This window comes from Saccostrea cucullata, unplaced genomic scaffold (assembly GCF_032062105.1).
Source record: "Saccostrea cucullata isolate Sc308-1 unplaced genomic scaffold, CSIRO_AGI_Scuc_v1 ctg2997, whole genome shotgun sequence".
NCBI classification, from domain to species: Eukaryota; Metazoa; Mollusca; class Bivalvia; order Ostreida; family Ostreidae; genus Saccostrea; species Saccostrea cuccullata.
The window spans coordinates 81318-106053 of record NW_026921008.1 but is presented as its reverse complement, the minus strand read 5'-3'; the positions used below and the strand labels follow the sequence as shown (position 1 = coordinate 106053).

The 24736-nt window shown below is 32.7% G+C and overlaps 1 protein-coding gene across 2 annotated transcripts in view; it reads left to right on the top strand.

Moving 5' to 3' along the window:
* LOC134258953 (secretin receptor-like) overlaps positions 1–24736 on the top strand; it is a 74974-nt gene that overhangs the window by 7898 nt on the left and 42340 nt on the right. For both annotated transcript variants that reach the window (XM_062741544.1, XM_062741543.1), the window contains exon 2: positions 8573–9042. In XM_062741544.1, the coding sequence (XP_062597528.1) occupies positions 8959–9042 (84 nt within the window). In that variant the 5' untranslated portion in view covers positions 8573–8958. The remainder of the gene's footprint in view (positions 1–8572; positions 9043–24736) is intronic.

Sequence of the window (24736 nt, the reverse complement as noted above, 5' to 3'; positions counted from 1 at the left end):
GGATGTGACCGGTCAATAAGGGGATGCTCATTCCCCCATGGCACATGATCCCATCTTTGATATTTTGGAGGTTCGTGTTTGTTCTGCTCCTATTTTGAATTGTTTTAGGGACTTTTAGATTGAATATTGTTCGTTATCTCGACATTTCCGTATTTCCGTATTTCCATTCATGGAATTTTCACAAAAATAATTAATAAATAAAAATAAATAAAACAAAGTTAAAAAATCACATTGATCATGATGCATGGTACATTTCTTTTGAAATCTGTTCCCTTTCCTTACTTTTTCGGAGCAATTTTTTAATACTTTAATTTCCAATGCGAAGAAGATTAACAGAGCATGGATAATGAAGAGGGAAAAAAATCGCTGTGTCATTTGCAACTGTAATAATTAATGTATTCAAAACAAAATATACTTCCTCTTAAAAACTTGCAAAATTAACAAGTTATTTTAGACACCGTAATTTTTATCCGGAAACTCAATACTTTTCGTTTTTATATATTATGCATGCCCACATTGGGGAACAGTTAATGCAACAACTTTTTTGAAAAATATAAATTAATGAATATCTGATGAGTAATGAAAAAAATAATAAAACCAAATAACAACCATTAAGACAAAGTAAAAAGCGAATTAACAAAATTTTTATTCATGACTTTTATATTTTTTATCAATAATACATGTACATCATCGAGGCAATGTAAAAATGACGCATCAATCCCCCTTGTGCACATTCTAACACAACACTAAAAATAGATCGGCCGCTTATTCGGCAAATGGTGAAATCAAGAACTTTTTTGGATCTTAATCTTTTACATTGTAGAGAATGGAAAAAAGGTTTATATCACTGATAATTTTGGGAACAGGACAGAAGACAGTGATTTTTTTGTTTGCTCCAACATTCCTTTAAGTTTTTTATAAGTTTTTCCCACTCAGCAGCTAGTGTGATGATTCTAACATGAATCGTTCAATATGAAATAAAATATTTATTTTCCTACTAATCTTTACCCTTTCCATGAAATATATAGAGATATCAAACAATGTTCAAGCTCAAAAGTCCATTAAACAATACAAAATAGGAGAAGAATAAACTCGGACCGGGTGCGATCAGGTGTTACTCTTAATAAATTCTTCTCAATTTTTTGTACCTCGGTGATTCAGTTATGTACAGTTGTCTCAGACTTCATCATGTGACAGGCTAATAATGATCTCATTTAAAAATATTCATTTCATTAAAATTTCAACGAGGAACATTGGTATATAAAAACAAATGCATTGAAGGCAATAATGTACAAACAGGGCCTCCTATTGATAATCAGACCAACTGCGACTGAATTGATCTGGACAGGGATAGAGGACCATTTCCTGATTTCATGGCACCACGAAAACACGGAAGTATAAACCAGAAATTAACAGCGGGAGAGAAAAATTAACAAATATGGATTAATCTGAGATGTTATCCCGAGAGAGATAGTAATTAATGTCTGAAAGGCAATGGCTGGGGGTTTAGGAAGGACTCAGCAGATTCATATAACGGCGATCGTATATTGAGGACGTTTTATGGGTAGACCTACACTAGGACCATTTTCACGGTCGCTCCATAACCATTGTCTGCAAACGGATTATCTATCTCGTCTGGTTAATGATGATGAAGAAATACGATATGAGAATCGTGCAAGCTTTTACTTAGGTCCTATAAATAAGACCTACTTAACTAAAACAGTCTTTTGGGACGGGGAAACAATGACGATATTATCATGATTATTATACGAGTTCTTTTGATTCAGTTCTGATAAAATAATACATTGGACATAATCCATACACCATTAATCTCATCAATAGAAAATTCTTGTTCTTGTTTTTCTTTGATGGATAAGAATTTCCTCATCTAAATCTGATAATGCAGTTCATGATGAAATATATGTTGCCAAAGTACAGAGTCCAAAACTCAAAAGTCTATTTAAACAAAACAAATAATAAGAATGCAGAGCAAACACGAACGACTAAAATATCAGAGATTGGATCAGGTGCAATTGAGGTGTGAGCATCCCCTGCTGATCGGTCACACCCGTCGTGCGCTTCTTGTCATGATCGGGAAATAACAAAAAAAATAGGTGGTCAATTCAGTGTGTAAATAATGGACTAACAATTAGTAAGAAAAACATGAAAAATGTTAGTCAACATTTGACTTAATGATAAATTGTATTTGCTGACAAGATCACTGTATCGACCGTATGCTTCTTCATCGGGATCGGGATATAACGGAAACACCCGAACTAAATATAGGATAAAATACTGTTATAATGAAATCGAAATTTTAATTGAAAATTTGGGTTCTTTACGATAATGATTAAAAACCCAATGGTTATTAAATGAATAAGTAAAAGAAATGTGAAAGCAAAGCCCCACGTGAGCGTCCTTACTGGTATGATAAGGGTGAAATATATTTTAGATAAAGAAATACATTCAAGCTCAAAAGTCCTTAACAATAAAAATTAGGAAGAGAGCAAACACGGACCTCTAAAACATCAGAGGTGGGATCAGGTGCCATGGAGGACGGAGGGGGGATAAGGAAGCATACAAAATATTCTACCTTGGCTAAATCAGTGCTGCATTATGACGTCATAGTAGGCAAGATGACGTCAATTTTAGAAGTCAGGTTTTCGTAATATTGGTATTTAGCGATGTAATTTAACTCTAGAAAATGATTAGAAACGTATAAACATTAACAAAAATAAAATGTTTTTATTTTATTATGCTATAACAGTCATTATGATTGAAATCTAACAACGATGACGTCATATGTGTACATCAAGTAACTTGGAAATTGATCATGTCGTGTAAAGAGAATCTGGCTAAGAAGGCATGTTCAAAGATACGAAAAATGGAGTTTAAAAGGAAATATCGGAAATATTGTGTTAAATTCATATGGAGTTCAATTAATTAAACAGGTATGGTAATTTTTTTTTCATCGATTGTATTCTCTTTCGAGGACAGTCAGCTATATTACGTATCCCGGTCGGCCTGTCGTCCGTCATTCTTGACCAAAAAATGCAACAGAACAACAATAAGCTGGATATTTCAAAACATACGATTTGTACAGATTGAAAGTTTGCGTTTTGACAAACTTGGAAAGTGCTGCTAGAATCCTGAGTTAAGCATGGTTGTACGAAAAATCTCGATTCATATGTATAAAATTCAAAACGAAAGGTAAGGTTCCGTGCAAATGTGTGGAATAAATATTTTACGGACAAGATAGTGGGATTCTAGCAGCACTTTTTAGACAAAATAGATGTTTTTCAGCAGTATTACATACTCAAAGAAATTATCAAACTCCGGCGTATTGTTGTTCTGTAAGCCTTTTTATTAAGGAAAATTTTGCTATTAATAGAAGTCACGTGATGCCGTGGAGTTGATGCACGTCTTCGCGTTGGACACGCTTTTATCTGAGTGCAATAGTAAATAAAAGTTTACGTTTATCAGTGGTTTTGGTAATTTATTAAACTAAATTTTCTTCAAAAAGTCTAAATTTCCCGAGAATTACTTATATGCTTCCTTAACATACCCGCGGAGTGAACCGGTCACTCCCGCTGTACGTGTGCTCCTTGTCATACATTCAAAAGAACATCGTTCATCTTTTTTCCATTCCTCGGAAAAGTGTCACACACGATAAAGGCGGATACATAGAGTCTCAATGATAATTGATTAATTGTGTATGTCATTTATTTCCAACATTCTCGTGTCCTATATACTAATCTTAACAAACATTTATAGTTATGTGCTTGTCGTAATGTATATCTAGAAAGGAGCAATAATTTTATTGAGGTAGTAATTTCTATAATGTATCTAAAAACTATCTTGTTTTATTATTACGTAACATCGTAAAAGTAGGACATTGACCCTGCGTATATCAATTACATTTATTTTGCAATTGACAAAATGGTATATGTATATTAATATTATATATTTTTAATAAATAATTAACACTTAAGTTTGATCTTGATATCACAATCGCTGCAGCATTGATAAGAGAGATGCCAGGGTTTTATGGATCTAATAATTTCACACGTAATAAATTTCACCGAAAAGGGAAATTTTATTACTCTAATAAAAGTATCTGTGCCTGCTTCCCCAGAAAAAAATTCTATAAAATTTTATCAAGTAAAATTGATATCAGATCATGCGCATTATCTCTGTAAATTGAAGAATTGTTTGAATGTACAATTCAGCGGCTTTTTTCAATGAGCGTTGAAATACAAGACTTATCTTTAACAATCATGCTGATAAGTATCTTTTGCAGACGCCAGTAAAAGGTTAATTACTCTTTATTCGAGGTGACATGCTTTTAATGCTCCTCGTGACTACAGAATTGAAATATCCTGTCAAAAGAATCCAATTTAATATTTTCAGGATATTTTCTAAACTATAGATATTAGTTTATCAAGTTCAGTGATTAAATGGAATTATATTTTATGTATTGAAGGAATGTTTCTTGATTTTTTAACACATCCTTTGGGTTTTATACAAGGTCATATTGATGTCACTGAGCACAATGCAACTGCCTTACTAGCTCTCAATATTTGTCAAGTACGAAATGCAGTCTCGAAGTCTCTTGTACTTTGAAGTTTCTCAGAAATGTAGAAGATTATTAAGTGTCATTATAAGTACCATTATGGCCATTACAAGAATTAGTCTGTTTGATTGAAACGTCGTAAGCATTAACAACAGATCTAAAGCTCCTGCCTAGTTTACAAAAAAGTTTTCGTTCAATTTGCTGAGCTCTGCAAATCTCATTGTGCATATACTGACAATAATGGTGAGTTAGATTTTTTGCTTTTTCACATTTTACTCTGTATTTTCTGGATTATAGTTCAATATTTTTTATTACAATACAATAGAATTTCTACTTTTCTTAGTATTTAGGATAAAGTTGACTTTCTGAAAGTGCAGAGATGTGTCATTCAAACGCGTCCCTAAATTCGTAATAATTTCCAGATAAATCTTCTTTATTTTATCATAATGCTATATAAACTTATAATTTCTGCCATTTTACCAAAAAAAAAAATTGAGAAAACATTTACTTAAAATCTGTATTCAAGCACGTTTAAAAACTCCAAGGAACTTGTTAGAAAATTTAAAATCATAATATTTTATGAAAATCAAAAATATCGACAGTCATTTCAGCACTTAATACAACCATTCCCCTTGATAAATCAAAGTTTATGCTCTTTTGACAACCATGGACAAAGAATCGTTATTGAAACTTTTAGGAGGGGGCAGCCAGAGAAAAAAAATCAACTGCTCAAATTCTATTTCAGTTTAGGCTGTGGGGGTTGGGGGTTTGGTGGGGGAGGGTACTTGCTTCATTCATACATTACTAAATTAACTCCGTACTCTTTTTCAAGGCATACCGTCCTTTCAATGAGCAATTTCAATGGAAAAAAGTTTGATTTGAAGAAAACAAATCCGGGGGAGGGGGGTTTGATATTTCGAGCCTGGTACTATAGAACTAGCTTTTGACAATAAAAATAGAAATATATATACTTACCTTGTAATTCGTCTTGAGCAAAACTATTTTGTTAAAGACCATTCTGATTGTACACACAAGTACTCTGAATCTGAAAAAAATTCTCGGGTTTCTAATTAACATTTTTTTTTTATTTCTGGAGATCAGATTTCGACAATATATCAGTTTTCCCATACGTAGCAATTGCGCTCCTTTAACAAAAGGCCTTTTTTAATTCTTAAGAAACATAATTTATTCAAAATTTCTTCTTGACAAGAAGAAAACACTTGCTGTGGTCAGCAACTCTTCATTTAAGTAAAAAATTAAACGACGACGCATATGTATTATAATACATTAACAATTTCTTCCATTTCTATTTCGACTCGACACAATAAAAAATCTGCCTTTAGCACCTCTGTTAAATAATTGTATTTTTTTGCTAGACAGTACTGTTAATGGTAGCCGTACAGCAAAGCTTAATAATAAACTTAATAACTTCGTTGACATCCCTTACTGATAAAATGCATAAATATAACTTTGAAACTTGCAAATTGGTTTAATATGTCTTTTAGATTCCAAGAAACTTTTGAAAAAAAAATGAAAATCACGAGATTTTACCGAAATCAACAGCATAAAAACTTGCGACTTTTCAATTTTATACACAATCAACGATAAATTAAAGACCAGGCTTTTAATATCATTGACAGCTGCTTTTTCAATGTAAAAAATGGAACTTTCACTTTACTTACCTTGTCATTGGTCGTTTGCAAATTATTTTGTTAAAAAACATTCTGAATGTACACAAGTTCTAGCTATGAACTCGATATTAAAAAGATGCATAACTATGCTTGAGTTTCTGAAGACGATATCTATGTGGGTTTTGGAGACCAGGCTTGGGGGCCATATGACGTAGATGAGCTAACATTTGATTTCAGTCTCACTTTTCCACTGTATATTCCTTTGGTTAAAGTGAGACTGAGATGAAAAGTGAGCTCGTCTAAATTTGTTCCCCGAAGTAATTTATTTGAATTTCTATTGGTGGTACCAACTTGGTTCCGTTATTTTCAAACCTATGTTTGCATTCGTATGATGTAGAATTTGTCCAAAATCTCATATATATAGGTGAAAAAAAGAAACACTTGTTATGGCCTTCAATTCGACATTTATATGTCGACGAAGTATTATCAATCAACAATTGTTACATGTAATTCCATTCTTATGTCGACAAGATATACATGTATCCCGGTGAGCTTGAAACAAAAGATACATGTACCACTGATGACTTTAATTTTACAATAGCCTCATCATCTATATACGGGGTTTATATCTCTCAGTTGATTCGATATGCAAGAGCATGCTCTACGTATGTACAGTTTCTGAAATGGGAGTAAATTATTGTAGGGATGGGTATCGCCAAAAATTTCGTATCGCGATATATCACGATTTTTTTTACCACAATATCACGATAAAATCATGATTTTTTTAAAAGCAGTTTTTACAATGATTTTATATGAAAAGTCATTATTTTTCTAAAAAAAATTGCTTGAAAAACATTTTTTTTTTCTTGAAATAATTATGTATATAAAATCAACTATGTTTGGACGATAAGATGCCGTTCTTTACACCTTTTACAACATTTTTATACTTTCTGTAATTGTAATTTGAAAATATTAAACGAATAAATGAATAATTTCGGGACATTATAATATGTACTTAAATACCGGTATTTAGGTCTCCGTGTCACGATACGTATCACGCAACGAAAAATCGCAATATACCGGTATACCGATAAAATCGCACATCCCTAAATTATTGACAAACAAGCTGCTAAAACAAGAATATCAAATAACATTCAACAGTCTCGTTCAAAGCTTTTATTTCAAAGGCAAAGTTAAAGGCTGACTGATGTTTTTCATACTTTTTATAAAACCATTATTTACACACTGAATTGTCGAGGGATGTTTCCGTTATTTACCGATCATAACAAGGAGCACACGGCAGGTGTGAGGATCAGCGGGGGATGCTCACTCCTCCATGGCCCCTGATTCCACTTTGATGTTTATGACGTCCGTGTTTATTCTGCTGTATTGTTTTATGGATTTTTCAGCTTGAGTACTGTCCATTATCTCCATATATTTCATTTGTTTCAATACGCAAGAGCATGATATAAGTATGAGTTTTTTTTATGTCCCATTAGAACTTTCACTCATAAAAAGACATCACATCACTTTCAAATTTAGATCATCGACTGGAACTATTTGACCTGGTATAATTACCTATACCTTTAAAATTATATTATTTTTATAATTATGAACGACAAATACCCGAGAGTAATTGCATGGTGGATTTTAGAGAGTTTCTCGTCGTGAACGTTTGTTGTTTTATCACAGACATTTAGTATAGAGAGAATACAGATTTCATCTTAACCTAAGCAAGCTTCATTCACTCAATTCTGACAATTCGCGCGCAACATTTCTTTTTGAAATATTGTGTTTATTTCTTTTATTAAATCAAAGACATTCAATATAGATCTACGCGTATATTTTTTTTTATAATGTCCAACTTGATTGGTATCTAAAACTAATTTGAGGTAATTCAATTTTTCCGGCCATTGTGTCCTCGGAATTCATCAGTTCTATACAGGAAGCATCATTATTGTTAAATGTCAAGATACTTGTACTTTTGGCTGAAAAGATAGAATGTAGAGAATTAAATAAGAGGTATTGTTGCAAAAAAATTGAGCTTCGACATTTTGAACACAATTTTCTTTCTCCATATTTCATGATTCGTGAAATAAGGCTTAAAATTTAGAAGTTACATGTATTGATTCAAATTCCAAAAATTGTCTCAAGCGAAATCGTTCAAAGCAAACAATACTTTTGTTGTCTTACAGATAGCATTTTCATGTACTTTTACTCACAATTTTCCGGAACACGAGTTGTTCTTTCATCTTCTAATGTGGAATCATTTTCTTGCAAAATTTCTTTAAACGATCTCGATAAGAAATGTATCGCAAAAACAATTATGCAATAAATTTTCCTCATTTCTTTCTTTTTCTATTCACAGAATTTTCCGAGACCAAAACAAAGGAAGTTATATAGATCTACAATTATATGATGATTCTAATTCAGTAGGCAACGTGATCGAAAAGTAATTTAGAAACCAACATATGAGACTAGAGATATTCCGGAAAAATTGATGTGTGTGCTATCCCGCTGACAAGCTGGGGGTATTATGTGACAGCAAAAGGATATTGGATTTTGTCTTTTTTGGAAGCGAGAGAAATAGCTCACTCTGTCTACAGTCAGTTATATAACATTAAAAACTCTCCGTTTTGCGGAGGTAGAAATAGTGTGCCATTTGTGATCTGTTTTTGGAGATAATTATCAGAACGGGAAAATTCTTCCATTGTGTTTTTTTTGGCCATGAGGAGGGAGCTAATTCAATAGAAAATGGATGGAGGGAAATTGCAGTCCCAGAAAATGAAAATCTTTGTTTTCCTCTTTTTTCTTCTTCAGGAAAATTGTGCAGGCAATGTAAGTATGAATCTATTTTAATATTTTAAATAAATGAAAATAATGTTCTTGTATTTGATGTTATTAACTTATTCAAAAACTGTGCCATGTAGGGTACTATATTGCCGAATAATATAAACTTGAAAATAATCTGATTAACATATTTAAAAACAAGAACACTTAATAAAATTATGTAAATTTATAGTTTATTTCAAATAAATTAGATAATCAAATTACACGAATTAAATTTCAACCCATTTTGTAATTGGAATTTCCTTACCGAAAAGATACTACAGACAAAATATAGCATCTGCTGAATAAAAAAGTAGAAACTTTGTTCAATGTTATAAGGAAAGGAATCATGATCAGGATAAAAAGTAGAAATACAAGAGGTAGAATCAGATGCCTATGTGAAGGAAACTGTCCCTGTTACCCGATCACATTTGTTCAGAAAAATGGATTAATATAGAGTCACAACTAGTGTAAAAACAATACTCTACAAGAAGACGTCAAAATAAGACCCGACATTATGTTCCACTTAAAATCAAGGTTATTAATTTAAAGAGAGAAAGTTTCTTGAATGCTGATTTAAAAAAAAAAAAGATTGCTTATTGTAAGAGCAAACACGAACTTCTACAACATTAAAGGTGGAAACATTGAAATGACTATAGAACTTATGAAATGATGACTTTAAATACTGTTAACTAGATTTTATTTGCGTGCAAAATTTTCGCAGGGTTCACAAAAGACTCTGTATACTTTAATCACAAACCGGTACTTAAAGTCTCTATGTTTATTAACAAGATATCATATCAGATCAATGACTAAAAATTGTAAATTTCATAAAACGTTGTCGATATATTTGAAAAAAATAGACAAAATCCAATAACATAAATGTTATTTAAAGTTTTTGAGATCTGATTGACACATTGTTTTGTTGCACAAAACGTCAGTAGTTTCTGCTTTACAGCGTCATAGAGATGGGGGCTACATGACACATGGAGCGGGTGTGATCCGTTGGCAGCTGATCCCATCTCTGATGTTTTGGAGATCCGTGTTCGTATTGCTTTATAGACTTTGATATTGAATACTTTTATCTCCATATCCTCCATGACGAAACCTTTTGAATATTGGACTTTCTTTGCTTCTTAAGATTTCTGTGACATAACAATAGTGAAATGTCGGCCAGATTTAGAGATGAAGACCTCTCTTAAATCTACCATACATAACATGGTATGTTTTGTTCAATATCTTGTCAGATTGATGGGTTTCCTATGACAATATCTGTTCTGCTTAGTTAAATTAGGAGCACAGACAGTATGATTTTCAAACAATATTTTTTCCTGGATTTTGAGCTTGATTTATTTTCTTAATCTGTAATTCTACTAGACGGTTTGATGCCAGTTAAAACAAAGAAAAGTGCTATTTTTGCCGTGAAAGGTGTACACTAAAAATAAAAATTTCAAACTTTAACATTTTAAAATATCTTTGGAACAAAACGCAAATAAAATATAAGGACAACCAGACTAGTTTTTGGTGTGATATTCAGAAATCCATTTCGGAAATGAACCAAGCATCATACAGAAATAGAATCCATAAAGATACATGAGTCTATATTTTTCTATTTCAAGATCACTTGCGTCACTCGGTTGAGCTATTGTTCTCTGTTTTTATCCGACTTTCTTTATGATATGAAATTGTGAAATTCCAGTCTCCTAGTCCCACTTCACCGCTCAGTTTTAGTTATTTTTCGGTAAGTTACTCCTATCGTAAGAAAATAATTCTTTGGTCGCTTGAGTGGCGCAGCTGTTAGAATGTCTGCTCTAGAGATGATCCTTACGTCGCTAGTATGAATTCTTCTATGCAAAACATATATACCGGTCCTTAGGATGAGACTGTGTAAACCGCGATCCCTTTTCGTTGTAGTTGCTTGCAAGCAAAAAGTCCCTCACTGCTCGTTGGGCATAGGTGTCGATTTTGTCTAAATTTCTGCCCTTTACCGGTAAGTTGTGGTGTCTCAATATGAGTAAAAACTTTTCTGAGGGACATTTAACAAACCAAAGTAAACATCTCACATCTACAAATCGTATTACTTTTTTTAATGTCAACACTTGATTGGCAAATTTATAATTACATGTACCACATATGTACATTTTCTACCCCTGGGGTATATAATTAGCATTTAAGCTTTTACGCAAGTGAGTTAAGGCTAAATATGACTATTTCTATGCAAATGAGCTAATAAAAATTCATAAGTTGTATATTTTTTGTACAGAGAAAGTTCAAATTATTTTCTAATATGTACTAAGTACCCACACTTTATCAATGCAAGTGCACATTATGACGTCATATCATGACGTCATTGTTCTCTCCCATTCAAGGTAATAAATCACATTAATAAAATCACGTCGGCGCAAGGGCATATCCTATCTAATTCAGAATAAACAATGTATAATATTAAGGAGAATATTGTTAAGATTAATAAAATTGCTGCACAAATCCTTTGAACTTTCTTAATCGATAAAAATATTAGGAAACTTACACTGGACTGTGAATTTTTACCCTGTTTAAACTTAAAACTGCACGAAAAGTAACTAAACAATTGCAGCGCTGACATTTGTGCAGCAATATCTTAAATCCTTGGAATATCCCGCGTCTTTTTCTACATCGTTTCTGTAAAACAAAGTAAGGTATGCCCTTGCGCCGAAGCAATTTTGTTGATGTTTCTTATAAACTTGTGTAGTAGAGGTTGATGACGTCATAATATGACGTCATAATGTGTACTGGCTATCGCATGTCATGGGTACCAAGAATGTATTAGAAAACAAGTCTTAACATTTTCTGTGCGGTAAGTAGAGCAATTATGGAATTTTTATTAGATATTTTGCATAGAAACCTCCATATGTAGCCTTAACTCACTTGCGTACCAAAAATGTACATTAGCTATCCCTGAGGTTCAAGGACCAATCAAACCAAGATTCCTATTAATTTAATCAGAAATTCAAATGGCATTATGCTAACAACAACAAAACAAATATAACAAGGATAACGGTTGTTAATTCTGTAAAATATGTTAGTCTAACTTCAAAGTCTTCGAGAATAAAACCTACCTCATTAAATTAACGCGAATTCTGGTTTGACTTGTGGTGTCCTAGATGTGTTTCGAACCCTCCTAATTTCAATTTAAAGTTAATGAAGGTTTCTTTTTTGTAAATATCTAGAAGATATGTCCTTAAGACGAGCGTGTATGATATTTTAGTGTCCATACCCCCATTATATTTGATAAATTTGGATTTTGTTGTTTAATGCACGGATTACTTTGAATTCGAAACGATTAGGTTATTTATGCTTCATAACATAGCGCAGATTCATCACACTCGATAAAACATCCCTTCCAATCCATCGGATAATCATACTTTATACGTTAAAACCGGTCACGTTAGCCTAGTGGTAGAGCGTCCGCTTCGTGATCGGGAGGCCCAGGTTCGATTCTTCTTCAAGGCGCCGCACCAAACCTAAGACGTAAACATAGGTAGTGACTGTTCCTTCGCAAAGTGCTCGGCACTACATGTAGTTATAGAAGTGAAAGTCACGGGTCTTTCGGGCATGACCTTATAAACGTAGGTCCCATGTCAAGGTAGACGTTGGCACAATAAAGAACCCTCAATGCTCAATGGACCTGAGTGCCTAGTATAAGTCTAAATTTGAAGTCTTTCACCGGCATACGGCGACGTCTCTGTATGAATGAAAAAGTCTCCAATCGGACGTTAAATAATGCTCTATCAATTTATCAAAAATGTTAAAACTTGAGTGTTTGAGTTCCAGGTCTAGGTTCATTGCTAGTTTGGGATGTGATAAAATAAGTCTAACCTTATCGAAGACAGGGATGTTTCACACGTTAGTGTGACAACGTTATTTCGCCGCCAAAAAATACTTAATACCGAATCCCCTTGTAAAATGTAGCCAAGGCCACTTTAACTAGAAAGAGTTTTAGGTATATGAAATAATACATAATTTGTGGCCTACACCTTTTATTCATATAACAATGTTGCAAATTGACCCATCGCGTGCATCTATAATAAATAATAGAACTTGTTTTGTTATTTTTCCCCAAATTTCCAATTCAATTGATACTACCACGCCGCTGTCTTCTTCTTTTTATCTGTTTGTTTATTGTGAAATTGTAATTGTCAATTTCCTCCTGTATCTTGGCGGACAGAGATCACGTGATGTGATAAGCAAATAATTTAACCACGTGATAAAGGTTTTCTTTAAATCGAGTGCTCATGATATTTTTGCGTCTGCCACGTGCTTCAGGGAGAACAATGTAACGATAAATACTCTAGGTGGGAATTACTTGCCACAGTTGTAAAACTATTTGAATTTCCTTTTCTTCCTTTAAATTTGAAATTTATAGCTTTATCAAATCAAAAAGTAAACATCAGTAAAAACGTCTATATTTTTGTAAATTAACTTTACAACTCCCATCAAATGATTGTTTTCTCATCAATTCAATTGAAGGTTTGTATCCGTTAGATTCTAATCATACATGACAACAACGTTGTGTTAATTGCCCTCACAAATCATCAAATACCAGTAAATATCAGTGTCTGGGAAAACTAATTTCATAGCTTCTTTACCGAGTCTTAACAGGGCTTTCTTTCAAGGACATCTAGAGGTCATGTAATGCCAATCAACGGAGGTTTTGCTTCCTTTCGGCTAAGGTTTTCGGTCCTCGTCAACGAATCCAATATAAATTCTATTTTCTTTCAAATCACATTTTACAGACACGGTCTAAACCTGTGGTAAATTAGGTATTCTCGGGGGATTTTATCCGTGTTTTCTTTGCTTATACATGTAATCACTAGAAAAGTGGCGAAAAATCCAAAAGGAATTTCAAATAAATGATTCTTAAAAGCGATAATTTTGTTGTGTTTTGTAGCTCATTATAATATCTAAGCATGAAAGACTCAGTAAAACGAATTATTCTTTCAAAAAATAAGAATAAGACTTCGTTTCATTGTGATACAAAACGTTTGATAGGATATGAGAACCAATTTTTTGGATATATATTTCTCCAAGTATGAACTGCATATTTGCGATAAACCATATAGAAGTACTTTTGAAACTAGATTTGGAATTGGTTTCGTAGAGACTTAAGTTAATTTTCGTTGGATATAATATTTATAAAGATTAATATAATTATATTATTACTACTATTATTATATACATATTTATAAATAAAGGTAACGTATGTACCTTGTATCTATCTATTTGGTTTGTCAAAATGTTTCCACTATGTTTCGATTTATTTATAAAATAACTAATAATAATTACTTCCTGTAAAAAGTTCAATAACTCCTCATACATAAACGCTTAGACATAAAAAAGAAATTGAAGAAAAAAATGGATTAGGGTAAGTGTTTTCGTCTTCTCGTCTTAATAAAGAAATTATCCTTATCAATCAATGTCATTTATAATGAGGACCTTATTTTAAAAGGGTCAACTTTGCAAAACCTGATCTTTTAACTAACGTCAAAAAATTTATACTTTGAATTTGAATTCCGCGGAAGCTTACATGTTTACCAGGTGAAAGGTCAACAAAGACTTAGCTGAGACTTTGTCAGAAGGATTGAAGTTGAAATCTCACATTAAGCGATTGAGGAGTTATATGAAAATCAAATGTCCTTTCATCCTCAATTATACACTTAGAAGTTATAAAAAGAATTAGGTAATTTACACCTTCAATATGTTTGGATCGAAGCTTGCTCACAACGCTCCCCTAACAAAAAAATAGTTTACTATAGTTAACTATAGTACCAAAGTTAAAACTTTGGAACTTTGATTCACTATAGTAATAACTTTGGAACTTTGATTTACTATGGTGAAAACTTTGGAATTCTGATATACTATAGTAAACTATAGTTAACTATAGTTTACTATGGTATTTTTTGTTAGGGTCGTCATGTTAATGGTTTTTACGGGAATCTGCAAAAGAAAATCCATCCAACTTTTACGCAAGGTACCCTTTTAAAGGAAGAAATTCTTAAAATCATAGGTCATAGTCATTTTGATTTTTTTTTTTATTCCCAACAATTAGCAAATGGAATTGAATTATCATATACCTATACTGGGTTCCTTAAAAAAAAGATAAACATCCTGACAAATACAAGTTTTTCTTCATGGCGGGTTCCACTAAATGTTCTATATTTTTTTATGCCTCTTGATAACTTCTCAAGAAAATAACATCAGTGATGTAGAAACTTTGAAAATACAAGGTAACATATTAGAGAACTAATATTATTAGAGAACTAATATCACTCAGGTGTGAATATTCAAAGATTTTATTATTATTATTAAATTCAAATTAAGAAATTTAACTAAAACAATATCATCAAAACTTTTGAAAAGTTTGTTTAACATTCCTTCGATATTGATTCAAATGCTGATTGACGTTTTTCCTCGTAATTTTGAGTCCATTATCTACACACTGCATTGACGACAGATTTTTTTCGTTATTTCCCTATCATAATAGGGAGCATAGGGCGGGTGTGACCGGTCCGACAGGGATGCTCACTCCTCCATGGCAAAAAAAAAAATTAAGGCAATTTTACTCTTATTTATTAATTTACTGTTCACCTGATCATGACAAGGAGCACAAAGTGAGACGAACCGATAGTCAGAGGATGCTTACTTTTCCATGGGCGCTTATCGCATTTCTGATTTTTTATAGACATTCCTGTATGCTTTGCTCTAGTTTTGTGTTTTTCCAATGAACTTCTGGCCTTAATTTCTGTTAGAAATCTTCATATGACATGCATTCATTGCAAAGACATCTCTTGTTCAAGTTTGCGGTGGGACAAAACATGATTTTATGGTTGATGGAGTTGATTATATTTGATTCTGATTTGAATTATGTTACTTTTTCACTATCTTTACGCATCTGAATATTTGAAAACTTTAAAAACGGGGACATCACAAAAAAAAGCTCAAGTGTTTTTGACATTCCTGTACAAAAAGACAATCGATTTTTTTTCTCTTACATTCTAGGGGAGGATTTCGTTTTAATCAGAAATGCTGGATTCGTTTATCAGAGGAAGGCAATGTTTTATGGAAGGTTAAATCGACAATATCAATCTTCTAAGGGACGGCTTATTAGCGTAAAACTAAGGAACACTACTCAATAGTTTAATACATCGGGTTCGGAGTTATTTTAATTTTGAAAGCCATGCACAGCAGACTACTTTTAAGATTGGTTTGCGACTGGATTAATACATTTACACCAACCCATTGACTGATAGGCAGGTTTATTTTCTAAGCATAGGCTTGATGAAAATCATTATAAAAAGGACATTTCTAAGAACTACAAGAACTGAAATATTTGAACAATAAACGTATTTTATGGGTTAAAACAAAGTTTTAAACAAATATTGAAATTGCATCGTTAATATTTATAAAGCATTATATCTGTGAATAAAATCATTTTAATTAGGTTTTTGAATTGATTTGTAAAAAGATTGTGCATACTAAATTAGATTTGCTCATTAAACTTTGCAATCGTAGCATTTTACAAAAAAGTGAAAGTGCTATCATTTACAAGTTACTATAGTCCTTGTGTTTAATTTAATTCTAACAGCTATCAATTGCTAGTTAAAATGCTGAACATGTTTTTTTTTACGTTTAATGGAAAATTGCATGTTTTTTCTCAATTTCAGATAGTTTAAGTTACACATTTGAAAATAATAAACCCACATGTGTCAAATATATATCCTTGAAAGGTGACAAAATCCATAAACGACGAATTTGGTGCATAAAAAAAAATAATCATTATTAATGTATAAGATTTTGAATTAAGATGGACTTTATTGACGTATTGTTGACTTAATTACATGTACACATTTGTAATTCACCTCTCGGTTAACATGACGAGCCGTCCATGTATCGACATTTTAGATGTTTATTACTCTGGCTTTCAGGATTATAATTGATTTATGCTTGAATGAAACAGAGGGGATTAGCGTTTGATTGGGGAATTGAACAGACCTTCACACCCGAGGGCGCGGGGCTAATCTCATGTAACACATATGTTGTGTGCTAGAGGCTAAGGCAGCCTCACAATACAGAAAGAGAAAAATGTTGAATATGTTTCTTGTTTTCTTACGGTTTCTTGTTCACCTTTTTAGTTTGTATTGTTTGCCTTCTGCTTGTTTTCATTTTATCATTTTTAAAATCTTTCTCTTAAAATTATTTATTTTATTTTATTTATTTTTATTTTTATAATTTTTTTTTGTGGCGACTGATTCTACCCCTGAAGTCATTTTCACTATTACCATTTTGCACTGTTAATTGAATGTTTAACATCGATCTCTGTTGGTTATCTCCTTTTACTCCACTGAGCTGACAGCTCAAGTTCACCCATTACCCATTACCCAGAATCCGTCTGTCTATCTGTCTGTTTATCCTTCTGTAATCTTTTCGATCACATTTTTTAACTTTAGTTAGCTTGTTCTTTTGCACTACTTGTCAATTTTAAGCAAAGTTGTCACAAAGAGTACTTCGATTGATTGATTGTATGTTGTTTTACTTCCCATTCGAGAATACTTCACTCATATAAAGGCGTCACCATATACCGATGAAGGGCTTTATTTTGACCTTTAACTAGGCACTTGGGCATTCAGCAGTCAGGGATCTTTATCATGTCAACGTCTACCGTGTTACGGGGATTTTTAAGTCTCCTCCGAGGGAGCCGTAACTTTCACATCAAGATCCCTAGCGCATGGCGATGGAACAGGTGCTAGCCATTTCTTATCGACTGAGGACAGTCGCGTTCGAGATTCATGACCTTCCAAAAACGGCCAACACGGAGCAAGCACTCTACTGACTAAGCTACAGTGACGTAGCGTAATTCGATGAATGGAAAAAAAATGTTCAAAAGAAGGGTCATTTCACCTTCCAAGGGGAGAGAATCAATAAAATTTTAGATCAGAAAGAGATGTCCCTTATATTAAAGCTTTCTGAAGTTGTGTAGATACAAAAATGTTCAAACTATGGCCCCAAGGAGTAGGAAGGGGTTACAATAGGGAGTAACTTTTTTATAGGAAAATACATATGAAAAAAAAAATTTACGGACGACACAGTCATGATTAGTATCTATCATCTAGTAGCCTAGATTCAAGTTTGTTTGACCGAAATCAGGCCTCATTCGAAATGCTGAAAATATAATTGTATTTTTCTAATTATCGCTTAAAAAAAATTCCCAAACAATAAACAAATGTTAAAGCAGGTAGCTTTATCATTCATAATATACATGTATTTACTTCACAGCCCCATACATACATGTATATAGATTACAATTTTTGCCTAAAATGTTTATAATTAACCTATATTTCCTACATTGAAAACTAAAAGTAATTCCAGTTATACCTGCTTTATATACTGATATGAATTTTTAGTACTTTCTTGAATTCTTGTATATATGAAACGTTTTTAGGGAAATATATGAAAAGGTTTGATACTCCTCTTCTCAAGAACAGCAAAGCCATTGACGTTATGATTTACGTTAAATATTTCATTTAGTTATGCAGAAGCATTCTACGAAGGTGTAGATTCAGGTTTGCTGAAATCTTGAAAACTAGGATTAAGATGAGGCTACAATAAATATAGATAATTCATAGGAAAATGTATAATATAGCTTTCTTTTAAAAAATTGCAAATTTAAGTATGATTAACCATATATATGTTTATGGAAGCATCCTATGGTAGTGTATGTTAAATGTTTATTGGTCATGTTTTAGCAGTAAGGCCGGGGTTAAAAATATATAGGGTGTGTAATATGGGCCTTTGGCCTCTTGTTCATTTTGAGGAGTTACGTCAGATATTAATCTCCCATACCTGTTATTTGAATTTATTCATGGCGTTAATGCCACGAAACCATTTTCGTGCCAGGGTATAGGTTATCGTGTAAGCACACGATCATCATGCAGCATTTCCTTATTATATATCCTATAAGAAACATGTGAATTCTGATAGCAAAAAGGTGAAATGAAAATTTATGCAATCTTCTCTCAATAATATAATTGCTTTGGGTGGCGAATGCCTTGTAATCGAGAAATTACGTGCCCGACATAAATTTACTTTTAAAAACGTTCTGTTTTATATCACCAGAACCTTAGCTGAAGTAACCTACGTTAAATGAGCTCATTTCATGCTTTATTATTTATTTATTTTTTGAATAATATTTTGGGCGGTTTATTTTTGACAAGATTTAAAATTTACAAGGGCAGTAAACACGTTCTCACGTATGATTACGAAATTGAGAATGATAAAGCATCTGAAAGATTTCTTTCAACATTATGGTTAAAAATTTATAATTATAAATTTTAAACTGATTTTGCACAGTCTTACTTTAATAATTCATTTAACAATGGAATCACTCTCCATCTGAACTTCGGATGAGACCGTGTAAATCGAGGTCCCGTGTCGCAATAGGTTCTGGCACGAAAAAGATTCATCACTGCTCAATTGCCGTAGTACCGAGTATAGAACAAAATTTAAAGCCCTCCAACGGCAAGTGGTGGCATCTCCATATGAGTGCAAAATTCTCGAGAGGGACGTTGAACGACAAACAAACAAAACAACCGTCACGGAAGATTAGTCAGTATACAGAGCAAGCTCTATGATTGGACGGTCGTCAAAACAATGTTAATTTTTCTACATCAGATCGTCATCGTATCAATATTGTTATGAGTTACATCGTCGACATCGCAATGTCGGACATCGGGTCGACTTCTTATATTGTATTGTCTTACCGTGTAATCTGTCGATATCGCGATACAAGTTTTCGATACCATCGTGTTGCTATTGTGTCAAGATTGGGCTGTTTTAGTCTGTTAACATCGTTTAACCTGCTGACATCGCAATGTTAGTCACTACGATATCGACAATGTCAACCACGTGACATAAAAACGATGCAGAGAATGTATATAATTTCAACATTATTTATATTGAGATATCGACAATGTGGACCATGTAGACATTGAAATAATATCAATACAGACGATGTTTCTACTATATAATATATCAACATTGTCAATATTACAATATAGACAATTCGGAGACGTAAGAATACAAACTATGTTGCCTCGAAATCGTTAAAACAATATCGATTTTTGAAAGGAATTTAACGATATCGAATTGATGAAGTGGTTGTTTTGTGAGGGGCACTACCCCTTAATGCTGAATTTGATTTATTCCTTTCTGTCTTTGAATTTCTATAACTATTAAAGCATGAAAATTGGTGATTAGTGACTCCATTGAACGTACATTATCTCACGACAAAACCAACAACTGTGACTAAAACGTCGATAAATGGGTTTTTATGGGTTATTTTTATCTCCAAACACAAAAGAATAATTTTGCAATAAAAACATGTATATAAGACAATATATGACGTTTAATCTGAAAGATTGTTTAAATGTATTTGAAGCAATGGGGTTCTAGCTCTCTTGAAATGAATTTTCTTGGCACTTTCTCTTAAATAAAAAAGTTAGTTTTTAAGAGCGTATAGAGTGCGTCGACATTTTAACCCTGACAATTTTTTTAATGGAGGACACTGCCCTAAACAGGAGATAGGAGATATCAGGGGCTCCATCAACGTGGTTCGACGTTCTACACAGAAGAAAATTCTTCACTATTAGTATTTTTAAGTTCTCTTATTTCGAACTAGATCTCTAAGAAAAACGTCATGGTGCCAATTGTTAGAATTAAAAAAAGATTCTGGAATTTAAATTTTTATGCGCCCGCATCGAAAGATCCGAGGCGTATATTGTTTTTGTCCTGTCTGTCTGTATGTCTCTCTGTTTAACTGTTTGTCAGCAAACTTTAACTTTCGCAATAACTTTTGAACCATGAATGATAGAGACTTCATATTTGGTGTGCCTACTCCACTAATGAAGCTCTTTCAATTGACACCAAGGTCAATGACCTCGTGACCTTGACTGTTACCTATATGCTAAAAATAGAGGTTTTATTGCAAACTTTAACCTTTGCCATAACTTTTAAAAGATAGAGACTTAATATTTAGCATGCATTCTCCACTAATGAAGCCCTTTCACATGACACCAACGTTAATGACCTTGTGACCTTGACTGTGTCATATGCTAAAAATAGCTTTTTTGAACCTTCACCATAACTTTTGAACCATGGAAGATAGAGACTTCAAATTTCGTATGCATACTTCAGTAATCAAGATCTTTTTAATGACACCAAGAGCAATGACCTTGTGACCTTGAATGTGTCTTATATGCTAAAAATAGCTTTTTTGAACCTTCACCATAACTTTTGAACCATGAAAGATAGAGACTTCATATTTGGTATGCATACTTTACTAATTAAAATCTCTTAAATGACATTAAGATCAATGACCTTGTGACCTTCACTGTGACCTTTATGCAAAAAATATATTTTTATTAATTTGTTGCCGCCGGGCGCATAGTGTTTCACAAACACATCTTGTTCTTTCATTAGTTAAAAAAAAATATATGTTCAATTGTAAAATTAAATATAATCATTAAGGCAGTTTTGGTCAACATTTAATGTAGCTGACATGAAATGAAACTTCATGTAAGAGGGTGGGCAAGGAGAGATATTTTTTTTAATTTTTTCTTAATTTTCAGTAGGTTATAATTCAGACTCAGTGTCCGTTTTTTTTTTTTGGGAGGAGGGGGGCACAGCCATATATTTTTATTTGGGGCAATATCAACTTCCAAAAAGTCCTTGACAATCAAATATAAATTATATACTCGTATTTTCATGGAGGGAATACATTGCTAAGTAAAGAGTTCTACTTCAATATTAGAATTTTTTTTAGTGACTAGATTTCAATTCTATATAAAATATTTCCATTTTTCCCCTCTGATGCTAAGTTCACGTTTAGTTCATGGGTTGATTACAGGAATGTGTAACACGATAACCATGGTAACAGAGTTGTAAACAAACCCCGCTGTTTGACCGATCATCGACTAGAATTGTGAACGACGAACAACAAGAGATGTCACATACCATTTTTGTCAATTTATCATACTATTCCGTTATTATTTATTAAGTCGTAATAAATACTTTGAAATTAGCGTCTTCTCATACAAAAAAGTATCAAGTTTAATAAATTTCAGGCGATGGCATTTAAAAAACAAATTTTAACAATACATTCCGAAATGGGAAAATTTTTTGAGGTGCAAAATCTTTTTATTTATTCAGACAAAATTTTTTTTATTTATTCAGACAAGAGGCTTTACATTTTAGAAATCAAAAAATGAATTAATAATAGAGTGATTCTGTTCTAGAACACATATACATCTACATATTCAGTATGTTACAGCATGCTTGATTAGTGAACGCTCGACATAACATGCCAGCATACAAGCCACAGTAATGCTGTTATATCAATTCATGTGTAATACCATTTTCTTGTTAATATGGATGTTCACAGAGCTACTTATTAATTGCACTTTTGTAACGCACCAATATATTAATTTTTCTATTTTTTTTTAGATTTAAAAAGTAGACAATTTTTTTTTTTCAAGTAAAGTCTTGTTTGATTAATTTATTGTGTTGGAAAGAAGGCTTTATCAGGTTGGGGGGAAACGTAAATTCCGCTATAATAGTGGTATTTCACTATTATAGTGAAATTACGCTATATTTCCTGACGTGGATACCCTCAATTTCATCCGATACCATGCAAGGCGTTTGAACCGCATGTCATGGTGGGTATTAAAATGAACAAAAACTGTCATGCTTGCATGTTTTGAATTTTAATAAATTTTCTACCGTTGCGTTTAATAATGCGAGCACTCTTTTTTTAACGGAAGTTGCATTTTTAACATAGCAACCGATGATTTCGGGGATATTTAAGCCTGTTTGAATCTCACTTATTATGTTCCCCAAACGAAGTTGGGGAACATATTGTTTTTACTCTGTTTCTTATTATTATTATTCTTATTATTATTTTTCTTCTTGGGAAAATTTTGTCCGCGAGTGATCTTGTAAACTACACATCCGACTTAGGTGAAACCTTTTTAGGGTAAGTAGGCATGTTATGTAGATTTGCGGAATCAAGGTCATTTTGCGCGCACGTGCTTGCAAGAGCGCGCACGTGCAAAACTTAAAATGACCAATATATTTAATGGATATAACCGTAACTTCTCTATTTTGTGACGAAATGTTTTGAAACTTATAATGTAAGGATATATTAGTAATATGCACAAGATGACATGGTCAAAATAGAAAGATCGCACGCGCATGCACGTGTGCTTCGCTCTGATTGGCTGAAACTAAAGTCTCAATATCTTTTTTGTTTATTGATAAAATCATTTGAAATTTTGAACATAGTCATACATTTGGGAGATCTACAGCCTGTAATATAAGATTTTTCATGAAAGCATGTGCATTCACATGTGCTTGCAAGAGCTCGCACGTGCAACACGAGAAATGTACAATATAATTGATACAGACGTAACTATTAAAATTATCGATGAAATGCTTTGAAACTCATTTTATAAGTATATATAAGTAGTATGCACAAGATGACATGGTCAAAATAGCAAGATCGCACGCGCATGCACGTGCGCTTTGCTCCGATTGGCTAAAACTAAAGTCTCTATATCTTTCTTGTTTCTTGGCATAATCCTTTGAAATTTCGAACATAGACCTACATTATGAAGATCTACAGCATGATATATAAGAATTTTCATGAAAGCATGCGCATGACCGCGTCCTGAAATCTGATTGGCTGAAACTTTAAATGGCTAAATCTACTTTGTTTTTTGACGAAATGCTTTGAAATTTAAAACATTGTCATGCATTAGGACATCCTACAATATGATATAGAAAAAAAATCATGAAATCACGCGCATGCACCTGTGCTGCAATCTGATTGGCTTAAACTTGAAATGGCTATAACTCCCTTGTTTTTCAACCAAACAGGATGGGATTTAGAATATAGATAGATGTAAGGGACTCCTACAAGAAGGTATGGTCATCATGCACGTGCACGCACGTGCATGCATTTGGAACGAGTGAAATGAAAAATACACTTGAAAGAGTTATTTTTCAAACTTTTGGACTGAATGCTTTAATATATTGTATATTAAAATATGTAGATAGTGTAGACAAGATGATATGATCATAACGGACATGCATTCACATGCGCACGGGTGCAATGCTAAAATCAGAATATTATTGGTATCCTTCTGAGAAAACGTTGTTAAAGTCAAAATGCACAGAGTTTGTCTTATTTAATGAAGCTTACAGGGAATATGGCACCAAAAAGGAGTTGGGGAGCGTTTGGGGAACATCTGTAACGGTCCCCGTTACAATTAGCACTAGTTGTTCATTAATGTGCACAAATTGATGCTTGTTGCAATTGTCAACTTGCACTGAAAAGGGTTTATGAAATTAAACAAGAAAAAGATTATTTCTGTCTACATGGTTACGGGTATGGAGGCTCGTTATGGTAAACGGAAAAACACATCATGGCAAACATAAAAAAAAGTATATTGACAAACTCGATTTCTATCCTCTTAACAAAATCAAATTATAATAAATAATCCAAAAAATTACTTACATAAACGATCATAGAAAATATATCTAATTTTTAATTTTGGCTGATTAATTGTTTATTTCAGAAAAAAAGACTCAATTTATTTTGGTGTTGGGAATA